At 50.4% G+C, this 14,497-nt stretch overlaps 1 protein-coding gene and 1 long non-coding RNA gene across 9 annotated transcripts in view; both read left to right on the forward strand.

Moving 5' to 3' along the window:
• lyst (lysosomal trafficking regulator) overlaps positions 1-7,377 on the forward strand; it is a 56,281-nt gene extending 48,904 nt beyond the window's left edge. For all 8 annotated transcript variants that reach the window (XM_049006982.1, XM_049006986.1, XM_049006983.1 and 5 more), the window contains 14 exons: positions 222-466; positions 996-1,062; positions 1,406-1,562; positions 2,086-2,226; positions 2,480-2,697; positions 3,189-3,419; positions 3,525-3,714; positions 3,868-4,004; positions 4,112-4,210; positions 4,833-4,972; positions 5,089-5,186; positions 6,181-6,337; positions 6,673-6,744; positions 6,882-7,377. In XM_049006982.1, the coding sequence (XP_048862939.1) occupies positions 222-466; positions 996-1,062; positions 1,406-1,562; positions 2,086-2,226; positions 2,480-2,697; positions 3,189-3,419; positions 3,525-3,714; positions 3,868-4,004; positions 4,112-4,210; positions 4,833-4,972; positions 5,089-5,186; positions 6,181-6,337; positions 6,673-6,744; positions 6,882-7,020 (2,091 nt within the window). In that variant the 3' untranslated portion in view covers positions 7,021-7,377. The remainder of the gene's footprint in view (positions 1-221; positions 467-995; positions 1,063-1,405; positions 1,563-2,085; positions 2,227-2,479; positions 2,698-3,188; positions 3,420-3,524; positions 3,715-3,867; positions 4,005-4,111; positions 4,211-4,832; positions 4,973-5,088; positions 5,187-6,180; positions 6,338-6,672; positions 6,745-6,881) is intronic.
• Positions 7,378-10,003: 2,626 nt separating this feature from the next.
• Positions 10,004-11,432, forward strand: LOC125738235 (uncharacterized). Its single transcript, XR_007396766.1, has 2 exons — positions 10,004-10,361; positions 10,969-11,432. It is a non-coding gene; the product is annotated as an uncharacterized LOC125738235 (long non-coding RNA).
• The last annotated feature ends 3,065 nt before the right edge of the window (positions 11,433-14,497 follow it).

The following is a 14,497-nucleotide window of genomic DNA, read 5'->3' on the forward strand; positions in this document are numbered from 1 at the left end:
GCACCTATAACAGGTTAATCAATGTCATGCTAGTAGTTCTCACCCCCTAATTTTCTTATTTTATATAAGAAAACATTTTGTGATACTTTTCAACCATGTTTAAAGGTTGCTCAAGCAGCTTGAATGGTTTAGTCACCCACCGTCGGTATTAATTGTTAATCTCTCGGGTCGTCCATTTTATTGTTAGCAAAAATGTGCTGAGCATGTTATCTTTTTTGCAGTTCCGAGACGACGTCTACCAGAACATCCTGACCTCCAACCTGCCCAATCTGCTGGAGTATGGCAACATCACAGCGCTGACGCACCTGTGGGCGTCGGGCCAGATCACGAACTTCGAGTACCTGACGCACCTTAACAAGCACGCGGGTCGTTCCTTTAACGACCTCATGCAGTACCCTGTGTTCCCCTTCATCCTCAGCGACTACACCAATGAGACCCTGGACCTCACCGACCCCGCCATCTACAGGTGCTTCCTCCCTCTGCTGCTGTCGCTCCGTCTCACTACTGCCTTCTCAAAGAAAAAAGCGAACAATGAGTTTACATTTGCATAATTAGGGCCCTCTAGCACATAATTCTTCTGCCATTCCTTTAGAAACTGATCTAAGCAGACCTTGCATTGTCTAAGCTAAGATGATTGACGTGCATCATATGTAATGCATCTTAAACCTCAGGATTGCAGCAGTAGAGTCACTTAAAATCTGCAAAGATGTCAAACATTGTAAACGTTCCATTCCAGCCCCCTCAGACAGAGAAGATTCAGTACCAGCGTCATGAGCTGTAGACTCAAGTTGAGGGACCTTTATGTCATTACAGATGACATCAGACGCCACACATTGACTAATGTATCCAAACAGCAAGTCAGTCCCGATTTGACTGGGCACTGTAAAGCGAATTAATACTAATGCAGTCTATCTAAGCAGCACCACTGATACCCGGATGGGGGCCGGATCTGAGTTTCACGCAAGTGTTTCTGTTCTCTTACATCTCTCCCACAGGAATCTGAGCAAACCCATTGCGGTTCAGTCCAAGGAGAAGGAGGAGCGCTATGTGGATAACTACAAGGTGGGCTTGCAGACCCTGCAGATGTGGGTGGGCTTGTTAGTATGATGGAGTGAGGGGACGTCATTAGCGGCCAGCTGTCTGCTCCCAGCTCACCTAATGAAAGCTATCGATGCGGTACTGCCTCATGGCTGTCTGTCATTACCATCCAGCTGGCATCTCCAGTCAGACACGCGTCAACTGTCAAACGGTTTACCTTCACGGTACATTCCAGAAGGTGACGTGACGTGTGTCCCCATGCCACTTCATGAAATCGCTGTGGTTTTGCATCACTGTGGGTGGATCTGAGTGGAGGGGTCCTCCATCTGGGATGTCCGTAACGTGTCGGAGGTCATTGCTCCTGCAGTACCTGGAGGAGGAGTTTCGGAAGGGTGCCTGCGAGGACGACCCCATGCCCCCCGTACAGCCCTATCACTACGGCTCGCATTATTCCAACAGCGGCACCGTGTTGCACTTCCTGGTTCGCATGCCACCTTTCACCAAGATGTTCCTGGCCTACCAAGGTAAAGAGCCAACCCAAAAGCATGACCTGCATGCTGAGTGCTTGGTGTGCTGGGGTCTGAACCGGTCAATCTCCGATACTTACGGACAGTGTTGGTGAAATTACTCAAAGTAATCCAATACAGACAGAGGTGGAAAGATCAGGTCCAGAAAGCAGAAATCCAGACCAAGATTTTGTTTCAAACAACCGGTTAAGTTCTCTCTGACTGTCACTCTTAATACTCAACTCGTTGGTTGAAACGTAACCATGTTCTAGATTTGTAGTTTCTGCACCTGACCTTTCCACCTCTGTATTGGATTACAGTATGTGAGTAACTTCCCTGCCACTGCCTATGGGTTACATGTATATGCATGCTATGCTGTATGTGTAGACCATTCCTGCACTGTTCCAGTCCCATCAGGCGGTATCGATCTTAATCAGCTGGGTCATTATGTGATTGCCCTCCTCATTAATGATGAGTTTAAATTTAGCAGTACTTACAGCACATGTTCTCTAATTACTGATAATTCCCTATGGCCTGGCAGACCAGAGCTTTGACATCCCAGACCGGACATTCCACTCTATGAACACAACATGGCGCCTATCCTCCTACGAGTCCATGACCGACGTCAAAGAGCTCATTCCTGAGTTCTTCTACCTGCCCGAGTTTCTGGTCAACAGGGAAGGTAGGATCTTCTGAAAAAGGTCTTGATTTTCTTGGCTTGTGTTTGTGTTAATGAGTTAAGAATGCGAGAGAGTTGCCTCATGTTTGGGTGCTGCATTATATGGAACTTCTGGGCAGCTTGGCGCTTAAGGATGTGTGATATTGTTTCATCTGCGCTGCAGTAGATGCTGACCTATATATTTCAACCAGGAAGTATATGCTGTCATGACTGGGATTCTTCTTTGAGTCTGTGATGGTCTTCATCTCTCCTCCAGGTTTCGACTTTGGAGTGCGTCAGAACGGCGACCGGGTCAACCACGTGAACCTGCCGCCGTGGGCTCGCAGCGACCCACGCCTCTTCATCCTGACCCACCGGCAGGCGCTGGAGTCGGACCAGGTGTCGCAGACGTTGTGCCAGTGGATCGACCTGGTCTTCGGGCTCAAGCAGAAGGGCAAGGCTGCCGTACAGGCCATCAACGTCTTCCATCCTGCGGTGAGCCCATCGGCCGCCGTCCAACCTCGGCAAGAATATCAGGGCATATGCAACCCGTCTAAAACTTGGCCTAGTGGGAGCCTTCCAATCCAGCTTAGAGCAAGTTATCAGTAGTGTTATGGAGGATTTGAATTTCGTGTGCAGAGCAAGAGTCAATCACACCCTCCAAATATACAGGTGGAGACATTAATATAAATCGGTGTTTCTCAGACCAGTGCCCGGGGACCCCCAGACACTCTACATCTCCTTTCCAGTTCCCAACACACCAGTGCCAGATATTCCGTTTTCTTGATTGCTTGATTGTTTTGGTTAAGTGTGCTGGGAGCTGGGAGGGACCAAAAATGTGGACTGCTTGGACCAGCCGAGGACTGGGTTCTGAGTCACTCATTTAAATAATAAAGTAGTTAAATATCCCAGGGAGGCTGACGACGATGATGAGATTCAGGGTAGTTTGTCTCGTGCTAATGAACGCCATGCCTGTCTTCCTGCAGACGTACTTTGGTATGGACGTATCCGCTGTCGAAGACCCCGTACAGCGGCGTGCCCTGGAGACCATGATCAAGACGTACGGGCAGACTCCGCGGCAGCTGTTCAGCAGCACGCACGCCAGCCGAGCGGGACCCCGACTCTGCATGGAGGGCGAGCTGCCGGCCGCGGTAGGGCTGCTGGTGCAGCTGGCCTTCAGGGAAACTCGCGAGCAGCCGAAGGAGGTGTCCTGCCCGGTATATGTCAGCCAGGGGCCGGGCAAGCGCAGGGTGGGGGGCGGACGGCGGATGGGAGGGGGCTGGTTGGGTGTAGAGGTGACCAATGTCCCATTACCTTCTTAGAGCCCCCTGCCTTGGATCAAGGGCCTGAAGTGGGGCGAGTACGTGGGGTCGCCCAGCGCCCCGGACCCCATGGTGTGCTTCAGCCAGCCGCACGGCGAGCGCTTCGGCTCCCTGCTGGCCCTGCCCACACGCGCCATCTGCGGCCTGTCCGGCAAGTTCTGCCTTATGATGATCTACAGCAAGGAGCAAGGTAAGCAGCAGGCGGCGTCCTCCGCACTGCGGTCTGCCCTAAACAGAAGGCCGTCAGTCACCCGTTGTGGGAGCCCAGGGCTGCACAGAGGCTAAGCCGCCCCTCTGCACTGTCGGGTTACTGTAAGCGTGACACCTGGGCGTGCCGTGGCAGGGGTGCGGAGCATGCACAGTACGGACATCCAGTGGTCGGCCATCCTGAGCTGGGGCTACGCGGACAACATGCTGCGTCTGAAGAGCAAGCAGAGCGAGCCGCCCGTCAACTTCATCCAGTGCTCCCAGTTGCACCAGGTACCCCTGCTGGGCCAGATGTCCATTTTGAAGTTTTGGCGCTGCGTCTGCATATAGTCCTTCCCAATTACGGACTTGTGTAAAATCGCCTGCCCCCCACCCCCCAGGTGACCAGCTGTGCTTGGGTGCCTGACAGCTGCCAGCTGTTCACGGGCAGCAGGTGTGGCGTCATCACGGCCTACAGCAACCGCTTCACCAGCACCACGGTGCGTTTCCACGGTGACCATATCATCCACCCCTCCGGGCTTCATTAGTCATTTTACAGTTGCCCTAGAAACACGTTTCCAAAAGGCTGCTAGGCCTCCCCCCTCCCACCCAGCCCCCCATCACTTTGCAGGGTTGCAGGGTTTGGCCGCATATCGGGGGCCCACTGTGTGCATTTCCTTCCTGCCGAGCTCTTAATGAATTTCAGCTTGATTAAGTCGGTTATTGAATTATGGCCATGATCTTAACCTACCAGAATAATATGTGGCAATTTTTAACAGGCCCTTCTTTCTCTGTTTTGATAATTGCTTCCGTTTTAAAATGGATAATAGTGGTTCCCAGGGTGCTACCATTAATAGCACTAACGGGGGGCTATACAGCACTAAAATGTTAATTGCCCACATGGGGGCTTTGGTTGGTCTGGGACTTTCGTTAGCCACTGGGATTTATTTCGAGTGTCAGTGGGATGGCCGCTTCCAGGGTGACACAGAATTGCTAACTAAATTCTGGAAATCCAATATAGATAATTGACGCCATGACTCAGGTGTGATTTGCTTTTCGGGGGTCTGGGTGGTCAAGGTCCCTACAGTAGAGTTTACACCTAAGCCCCGCCCTCTTTCACAGCCCTCCGAGATGGAGGTGGAGTCCCAGATGCATCTGTATGGACACACTGCGGAGGTCCTTTGTCTGTTTGTCTGCAAGCCCTACAGCATCCTCATCAGTGCCAGCGAGGACGGCACCTGCATCCTCTGGGACCTCAACAGGTGTGTACCCCCCCCCCCCCCCATGCCCACGCCCGTGCTACGGTACACGAATGAAAGGCCTTCTGGGTCCACACCGTCATGCTCCCCCCGCCCCACCCTGCTTGTCATGCCCACAGGCTGTGCCACGTCCAGAACCTCACGGGTCATAAGAGCCCCATCTCGGCAGTGTCTGCTAGCGAGACGACGGGGGACATCGCTACAGTGTGCGACTCGGGTAAGCACTAACCTTACCGTTAGTCTGTAACTCATCGGAAGCACTTCTGCACGAATGATGCTAAATTAGTTTAACAACAAAGATGTACTAGGCTGTGGAAAACACCTCTGAACAATATTCTCACAATATGAAATTTCATCGTAATGCCGTCCCTGAAGTTATGTTCCCTCCCATAACGTATATAAAGTACGGTGAAGGAAATGCTGTATGTTGGAGGTGAATGACAGACATACATGTTTATGATTATAATAGCTAATTTAATTAATGTGTTTAACTCATATCATTGAAATTAATTGTCGCCCAGTGAATTGATTGTTTAATTATTTAATTGACAATTGTACACCCATCACAGGAGTGTCAAGTGGGGGGGGGGGGGAGGGGTTTGGCACGAGTATGAAACAGACTTTGTTGAAAATCTGAGTGGAACACCCCCATTGTGTCTGGAGGCTTGGTTTGGGCTACAACCGCCCGCAGTTTATTTAAAGGTTAATTACTTTGTGAAGAGGCACACTAAAGATAATGGAAGTTTGTTTGCCTGATGTCTCTGGCAAATAGAGAGTTTATTTGTGTAATATCTGTTTATACTGCTGAAGGAAAGTAATGCACAGAGCTGGCTGCCGACTGGGACATAGGTCTGAGTTTTTATTTTGAAATCATTTATTCGTCTGTTTAGTTTGAACATTGATCAAAATTCTTATGTTCTTATGTTTATGATCCGCATCTCTGGACTCTGTTTGCTTCTTCTATCGCGACCTTCCAAGCCCAGCTCACCTCTGTAGGCAGACCCTCAGCAACATGTTAGCTGAAGCGGTTGAGCCACCTTCTGACAGTCGTGCAAGATTGTTTTCTACCTTCCTCCCTGCAGGAAACTCTAATCCTGCCTCACTGCTTGGTTCCAGTTGAATCAGGCATCATGTGGGGGGCCTCCCTGGGAATTATTTGGCCAGTCCTCTCTGGGATTTGCCCGATTTGACCTTGTTTTGTCCTTGGGCAGTGGGTGGCGGAAGCGACCTGCGTCTGTGGACGGTGAACGGCGATCTGATCGGCCACGTCCACTGCAGGGAGATCATCTGCTCTGTGGCTTTCTCCAACCAGCCGGAGGGTGTGTCTGTCAATGTCATTGCGGGGGGGCTGGAAAATGGGGTGGTCAGGTAAGGAACCCCTTCACTTCCAACCTGTTTGAGAGTGTGGAAAAAAAAAGACCCCTCCCTCCCAAAAAAAACTCAAAACTTAAGCAGTGTGGTGGAGGACCTCGAGAGGGCCTGCAGTGTGAACTGCGCAGACATCCTCAAATCTGTATCACGATGTATGATAATTAGCCTGTCTAAAAACACAGACAATGGGGGGAAATATGGAGGGTGTCCTCTGTTAATATTGTATGAATATAGATGCTGGCGGCTAATCTCAGCCAGGCTCCCTTGAGTCGTGAGAGACGGACTGTTTTTTGCCAAGCCCAGCGTGATGGCCCTCTCCCTCCCTCCTGCAGGCTGTGGAGCACATGGGACCTGAAGCCCGTCCGGGAGATCACATTCCCCAAGTCCAGCAAGCCCATCGTCAGGTGCGCCTGCCCACCTGCTCGCCTGCCTGCCCGTTTCCAGCAGATTCTGCCTTATGCGTTCGTCATTCTGATAAATGAATGTAGGTTGTCCGCATTAACCTGGCCTCACTCTGTACGCTTCCTTGTCTGATCCACAGCCTGACGTACTCATGCGACGGACACCACCTATATACGGCAAACAGCGAGGGCACGGTGATGGCCTGGTGCCGGCGTGACCAGCAGCGTCTCAAGCTACCCATGTTTTACTCCTTCCTCAGCAGCTATGCCGCTGGCTGACCCCCAACTGCTCCACGTCGCCCTCTAAGGGGGTTCAGACTTCTGTGACGGGAGAGGGGCGGCTGGGAGGAGGGTGATGTACCAAGCCTAGTCAGTCCTGCCCTCACGTAGACCCCAAGCGGACCAGAACTGTGTGCGTTCAGTGATGACAAGGATGTAGTGATGCTTAATTATGTTTGTATGTGTATTTATTTACAACTGACACTAGGGGGGATGATGGTTAAATGCTTAAACCATGGATGCCTCTTCCATTCTGAGTGTTGTTTTGTTTGTGTTTTTTTCAGTATTGCCTTAAAGATGTACTTTTGTTTGTCTGTTTGTTTTTCCCTGAGAAGTCTTAAATCATGGTATACGCACTGTGTCTGTCCCGCTGCTGTTCTGCTTTCTGGTTGGGCGACTGTGGACGCACTCAGCTCGGACCCCACCAAGCGAACGGCGTCCCGATCGCTAACAGGCTGACTGCACAGGTCCGTCACGCCTCACCGGAACCTCCTCAGCTACGTTGACCTCGGTTCTTCTCAGCGCCCCCTGGAGGTCAGGAGGAGACGCCGTCCACAATGGCTGGCACTCCCCTCTATATTAAGTGCTTGGAGGCTGCGGGGAAATTTTCAGTTAGTCTTGGACCGGCTCCTCCCTGTTTTGTGTCAAATGGAGGTGAGGAAAACTGTGGCCCAAGCCTTCATTTCTGCGCCAGGGTGAAGTGGGTGGAGACTTCCTGATGGACGGCGGCCTTGAATTAGCTTTGGTCTACAAATCATCGCAGGGGTTCTGTTGCTGTTACTTCTGACCGGATAACGTGAAGCTTATTACTAAAAGCTTGGTATTTTTATTATTATTATTTATTTTATTTTTTTTGACTTTTCAGGTTTTGTTGTCAGTGGTGTGGGATTCCCAGGTTCTTTGGGCGCACAGCATGAAAGCAGTGGCCGGGGAGGGAGGGGCCTGGCACGTCCTTAGTGTTGTGCTTTGGACTCACTGCACTATACATTACATGCACCCATAATCAGTGTCTCATAATAAATCGCCTTTGCGCCATGTGGGCGCGCCACCTGCTGGCGGCCGGGCGGCACTGTCGGGCCCATCGCATGAATCGCAGAGCCACGTCGCGCTACCCAATCAAAAGACAAATAACTGGCAATGTGTGACCCTATTGATTGTCAGTGTGGTCAGTAATTTGGGGGGGGGGTGCACTTGTTGGTTGATAATATCAGTGCAATGGAACCTGCCTCCACTAGTCTCACCGGATATTTGTAGCCCCGCCCCCCCAGTTCCTGCTGTAAGGTCCTTAAATGTACGCAGTGCATGTTTTTATCCAGCAATACGGACTCTGTCTACAGCAGCACTGACTTTCGACTGGAGGATGCCGGCGAACGGGCGGATGTGTGCAATCTCAGGGTCACTGGCGGTTTTCCAGAACCGGGCCCATTTAATCAATTACCAGCGCCTGAGTGCATGATGCACGGCTGCGTGCTAAAAAGCCTTAAAAAAAAAAAAGAGAGATAATAAAAAGTCCCCAGACACCTGAAAAATAACTGCGGGGGAGAAGCATTAAAATCATATTGTGTGTGTTTACAAAGCTGGCGGTCGTTCGGAGCTCCCTTTTAAGTTGGTAATAAATACAGTAATTACGAAACTGTGTCTTACACTTCGGCATTTCGCTGAAATAAAAAAGTGTTTACGTGAACGGGAGCTCCCGTTTAGCAACCACCACAATTAGTGTCCTTTCTTCGTCTCCTTTTTACATCCACTGCAGATGGTCTTAGCTAAAGAAACCCAAATGGTAAAAAAAAAAAAAAACACTCTTTCCTCACCGCCTGGAACGCCTGACAGCTGCATGGTCAAGAAGGGCACTGGAACCCGGAGCACAACCTGCATGGCAGCATGACCCAGCGCATCCGGTGTGGCAGCCCGGGGAGGCAACCTCAGAGAGAATATAGTATTATGGCCGCTTGTGTTTCCAAAAATCACAAAAAAAAGAGACGATAACAGGATCCTTCGTGTCGACTTTTGTGAAGCTCTGGACTTTGGAAACGGACGTGATTCTCCGTCGATTTCCACCTTTGGTATGAATATGACCTCAGCCGTAACTGAGAAGGTCAAAGGATTAATTGGACACGTGTTTCTTATTTTTTTGTACCCATGTATGTACGAAGTGATGGAAAATTAAAATTACATATAAATATATAAATACAGATATGAATATTTAAGAAATGGAACACTGACTGTTTACTTTGCATGTAAATTATAGATTTGGATACAGCTGTACAGAAGTGACTGTTTTTGTGTTGGATTCACCTGTGGGGGGGGGGGGGTAGTTGACTTGCTGGTTTCACTTGCTACACAGAGCCGGTCCTTGAACTGAGAAAAGTTCTCTCTTTTTTTTAAATTTCCCATTTGTCACACTGTAATTACGGATTGCGCTATATGCCACCTTTGTATGTTTTGTGTGATAGTGTCTCTGTTACCGTGCCTGGCTCTACGGGAGTCCCCCCGCCACTCTCCTTCCTGCGGGACACCGCGCGTGTAGCTCTCTGTACCAGCTGGACCCCTTATTAGATGCTAATCAGCAGATCTCGCCACACTCATCCAGTCGCATTTCCAGAAGCCGGCCGTAGATGTGTGCTGTGAGCTGCATTGTTCTCCGGTCATCTGAAACGGCCCCAAGTTTATTTTCCACATTTTAGAGAAAAACGTGTAATAATATGCATGGTTAGCGAGGGGTGACGCAAGAGCCCATGTCGCCGGCGGCCGCGGGGAATCAGTTTAGCGTCGGCTCTTAATCCAATGATGTAGCACGAAATGGGGCCATCAGAACCCCTCCTGGGAAGAGCGCGGTGAGTTTAATCCGGCGCACGGTCACACAACAGCTCTTTATTGGTGAGTCCACCTTCTGTAGAATGCAAGCTACGGTATCTCGTCAGTGCTGATTACGCGATGGGGCCACAGCCTTTAAGAGTTTAAAGGCTTAATGCCGGCAATTAATTCGTAATGTAGATTAAGCGCTAATTAGTGGAATTGGCACGTGTCTTTACAGAGCGGGCCAGAACTTTCTGCTTTCTGGCTTCTGTTGTACAAACATTGCAGTAAGAGGGAGATTTACTCAGAAATGCCGGACCAGGGAAATATCTGCTGTGTGACTGGCAATATATTGTAGTTAATGGAGTTTTATTATATTTTATTACGACATAATGAAGTGTGCTTAATTTCTGCTCCTGACTGTTATGCTAGGCTGAGAATACGGAGTCTATAGCACCGACAGGAAGTCGTGGTTTTCTTTGCCCTGCATTGAAGGCGAGTAGAGACATGAGTCTGCCAGAAGTGTGCAGGAGTAGAGGGTGTAGGTAAGTAACCCACAGCTGTGTGTTTCCGCCGCGATCTCTGCTCGTTAATCGAATTAACGAGCCTGCCGGTAATTGACCTGTGCGGCTTGTGACATCAGTAGGAGTTAGACGCATTTAAACATTTGGATGTTTGCCCTAGTGTCAGGTGATTATGACTGAGCTCTTGGCCCAAATCCCCTTTATGCGTCTTCCTGATTGGTTGATCTCGCTCACCAAGGGCTGTGGGGGAACCCGGGGGGGGGGGGGGGTTCTGATGTGAGCTTCACAGCCTGCGGTGTTTCACTCAAAATAGAAACTCAGGTTTCATGATGGATCAGCTGGGAGGCCCTGGTGATGTAAAAACCCGGCAAGCTGCAGTTCCCACGGCGATCGAGGGAAATTGTTAGTCAATTAGCGCATTCCGATTTCACATTCATTTACTAAATACGGTGCGGGAGAGATATTTTATCTTTGGTATTGGGTAATGTAAGCATGACGAAATGGTGAGCGTGGCCCAGTTTCAGTTGATAATTAGCTAACATTATGGTGACTGGGGGAGCCTGTTGTTCGGGGGGGGGGATTATTGAAGCCTTTGTTCCTTCACAGTGTCACCGTTTTTTCCCCCCAGGTTTAATTGTCATATTGCAGATGGTTGGAGAACCTGGGATTGGCCTGGCTGTCGGGTCCGTCACCTCCGCACTCAACGTGGGTTCGGAGCTCGCTGGCTCCCATGCGTCTGGCCCAGCCTTTTTCCATGCCCACCGTGCCTGAGTGAATACGCGTACATGTAGCTGATTGGCAGTTCCGGGCAGACCTACGGAGCACGATTTGGCTCGCTGCGATGCGGAGGGCTGTAATTATGTCAGCCTGAAGCGGGGGGACACACGGGAAACCGCAGGGGCTCGCGTATGTGATGAATACTCCCTTTCTGCTCGAAATTAGTAGCTCCATAACCATTAGCACTCAATTTGACAAACAGTTTAACTGGTATATAATTATAGCTCAGCATTAGCTGTCAGCTACTCCGGCACTGTGCCTGTTGTAAGGATTGATGTTCAGTTTAAAAAATAAATAAATTTTGATTTACAGATATATCACTTCCGCTTTTGGAAAGGTGAACCCCGGGGTCCCTGCTGAGTGACGTGGCCCCCCCGGGTAGCGAGCTCTTGGTTTCCGTTGTATACAGCCCAGGTTTTAGCATCTGAAATATAAAATGTGGATAAGCTAATGCAGATGAAAGCCCCTATGCTTACATTCGGCTGCTTAAGAGATCGGGGTCCTGTTGGTTGTCATGGCGAGACCTGGGCAGGGCCTCTGGGCTCCTTCATCCTTCTTCTCCTGCAGTGTTATGGTGACACAACACTGCGAACCTCCTTCTCTTTGCCCCCACAGTCTCACTCATGCCTCCCGGTCGCTGCCGACAGGAGCTGGGGTCACACAACTCAAACCTGGATACCTAAAGGCACAGCAGCAGCGTCCTGATCTTTCCCACTGGAGGTCATCATGATGACAGTATCTCTCAGGCCTGGGGGGCTGTGGGGGGGGCAGCTCCTCCTCTCGTGCCAGTGAGCCACTTTCACTGGGAATAATAAGCACAGCGGCCCAAGTGCTTGTGACTGACTCCGCACTTCCTGTAATAGGCCGTCGCTGCCGCCCCCCCCCTCTGCGGAGGCCCTGTCAAACTCCCCCTCGCCACAGAGGCCGCACACGCCCAGGGGCAGTGTCAGGCTCCGCTCGCCGTCGCTCCACAAACACCCGAATCGGCGCAGGTTTCCTTCCGCTGCATTTCCGGCAGCTTCTCTGGCGGAGGCCTGCCAACTTTAGCCTCCGTGACTCATCCTCCTTTCCACGAGCACCGCTGCCCATGGTTACACAGCCGCCCCCTTAGAGCCCCCCCCCCTCTTCCAATCCTGGGAAGCAGGGCATCTGCCCTCGCCCCACTCTCCAGTGCTGCTTTTTGGCCCATCGTTCGGCCTGGCGAAAGCCACTCGCTCTCGTTTACTTTCACACGAGTGAGCTGGGGTCTCCAGATGCCTCTACTTCAAAATGTCTGAATTACCTCTGCCACTTGTACGCTGGTATGTTCTGCATTAGGAAGCTGGCCATGCTATTACCCACCCCCGTGGGCCCTTCTGGGGGCAGCTTTGGTTGGGACTGTGGGGTTTCATGCCACTGGAGTCCCATCGATTAACATCTTATTTGCACAATCTGCTTACAGGATGAAATCGACGTTTCTAATCATTATACAGCCACAGGAAACAGATGTTTCATAATAAGAACCGCGAGCTGAGCAGCTAACAAGCTGAGCATTTGTGTTCGTGTCACATTTCGGGCTTCTCTCTTATTTCCTGTCCAATTTCTCTGAGAATTTGGGCCACCTGGGGGGTTTTCACGGAGCCTGTCTCGGGCAAAGCATTTCCACGTTGCGCTGTGCTTGGAAATGTCCTCCACCGTTTCAGAGAGAAGGTCAGTGGATTCAGGGAGGGCGGGAGTGAAGTCGATGCGGAGTCGAGGAGCCCTCGTTAACACGGTAGTTACGTGGCTACCTGTCACACATGCTAATTAGAGAGTTTCTCACTGAGCTTGGTATTGGTTATTGCTGGTGCTGTGATTCTGTGCGATTGGGCCACGGATTTAGGCTTTCCCGTCAGTTGTCTTGCAGTGGGTTATTTTTGCGCAGTTTATGGAATGTTTCCCAGATGGAGCTGAGAAAGACCCCAGCAGTGCTTCCTGGTAATTAGAAGTGACCATGTAATGTGATGGTTGCTGGTTCACGTCCCATGAGTGGTCAAGCTGTTATCCTATGGCTGTGGTCGGAAGGTTGCCCGTTCAAATCCCAGAGTCGGCAGAGTATTTTCACCATTGGGCTCCGGAGCAAGGCCCTTAACCCCTAGTTGCTCCAGGGACCCTGCTTTCACAAAAAAATGTCACTATAGATAAAAGTGTCCTGGAATATAGATCTATGTGTCACCACTGTAGCTAAACAGTAGGGGGGGGGGGGTCCAAGGCCATTGCTTGCTGAGGGCAGTAACACAAACAGCAGACTTTCGGTTTCTGTCACAGGTCATGCTGTGACTCGCCCCGCTCTGAAGGGACCCCTCGCCACTTTTTGGGTCTCCTGGCTCGCCCTGTGGAAGATAAACCAGAATCTGTGATGGGGAAGGGTGGGTGCGGGGGGGGGGGGCGGCATCTCATGAACAGGAGGAATGAGGGCTGACTTTGCCTGGCTTTTTGCGGAAAGAAGCTAATTGAGATTTGCATAAGCCCCTATTGGGAGCTTCCAACAGGCTCAATTATTCAGAAGCACTCAAAATCGCAAAAGGAGAATAATTAGATTCGCATCATTCGGGCGCATTTCATAGTGTGCTTAGTGTGAAGCCCCTAAAAAGGAGCAAACGGCAGAGTGTTTTGGCATCATAAACTAACCTCTTAAACATTTTCTCATGCATTTTTTTTAATGCTCTTAAGACGAACGGAGTTGAGCCAAGCGAACTGGACTTGACTGTCTGCCAGTTTGTCTCCCGATCTATCTAAAAATACCACAAAAAACAGAGAAAAAACAAGAAATGGATAATACACTGCAATGGTATTAAAATTAGGAATCAACATGTAGTTTTCGCTGGTGCTTCGTGAATTATATGGATGCCAGAAATAGCTGTAGTGTAGTTCCACATTCTAGCAGCCAATAACGCCGCTTGTTTATTTTGCTATTTTTGGATGTATATTGTCCACGGATTTTTAGAGCCAGGCTCCGCAGTGAGTTTGCCTCTGTCAGCTCGGTATCGGCCGACCTGAGCCGGCCCAGACACGCCGGAGGACAGCTGCCTGCGCTGTGGCTCCTCGGGGCCCCTGCACCGTCCCGGGAGGCCTGGCAGCCCCCAGTCTATCGGCAGTGCGTCACCAGGTCGGCCTGAATCCTCTCATCTGCACGCGTTTCACTCACACACATCCGGGTCTGTTTGTTCTGTGACAACGCCGCTGCTGGCTATCTAGGGAGAGGAAACTACCTGCTACATTTCAGCACCAACCCCCCCCCAAAATAAATAAATAAATAAATAAATAAATAAATAAATAAATAAAAAGTGAATGCAGGAATCAGAAGACTCTGTGTGGTCGCCATGACACTTTAATGGGATGCAAATGTATACTGCTCCATA

This window comes from Brienomyrus brachyistius, chromosome 3, assembly GCF_023856365.1.
Source record: "Brienomyrus brachyistius isolate T26 chromosome 3, BBRACH_0.4, whole genome shotgun sequence".
Lineage (NCBI taxonomy): Eukaryota > Metazoa > Chordata > Actinopteri > Osteoglossiformes > Mormyridae > Brienomyrus > Brienomyrus brachyistius.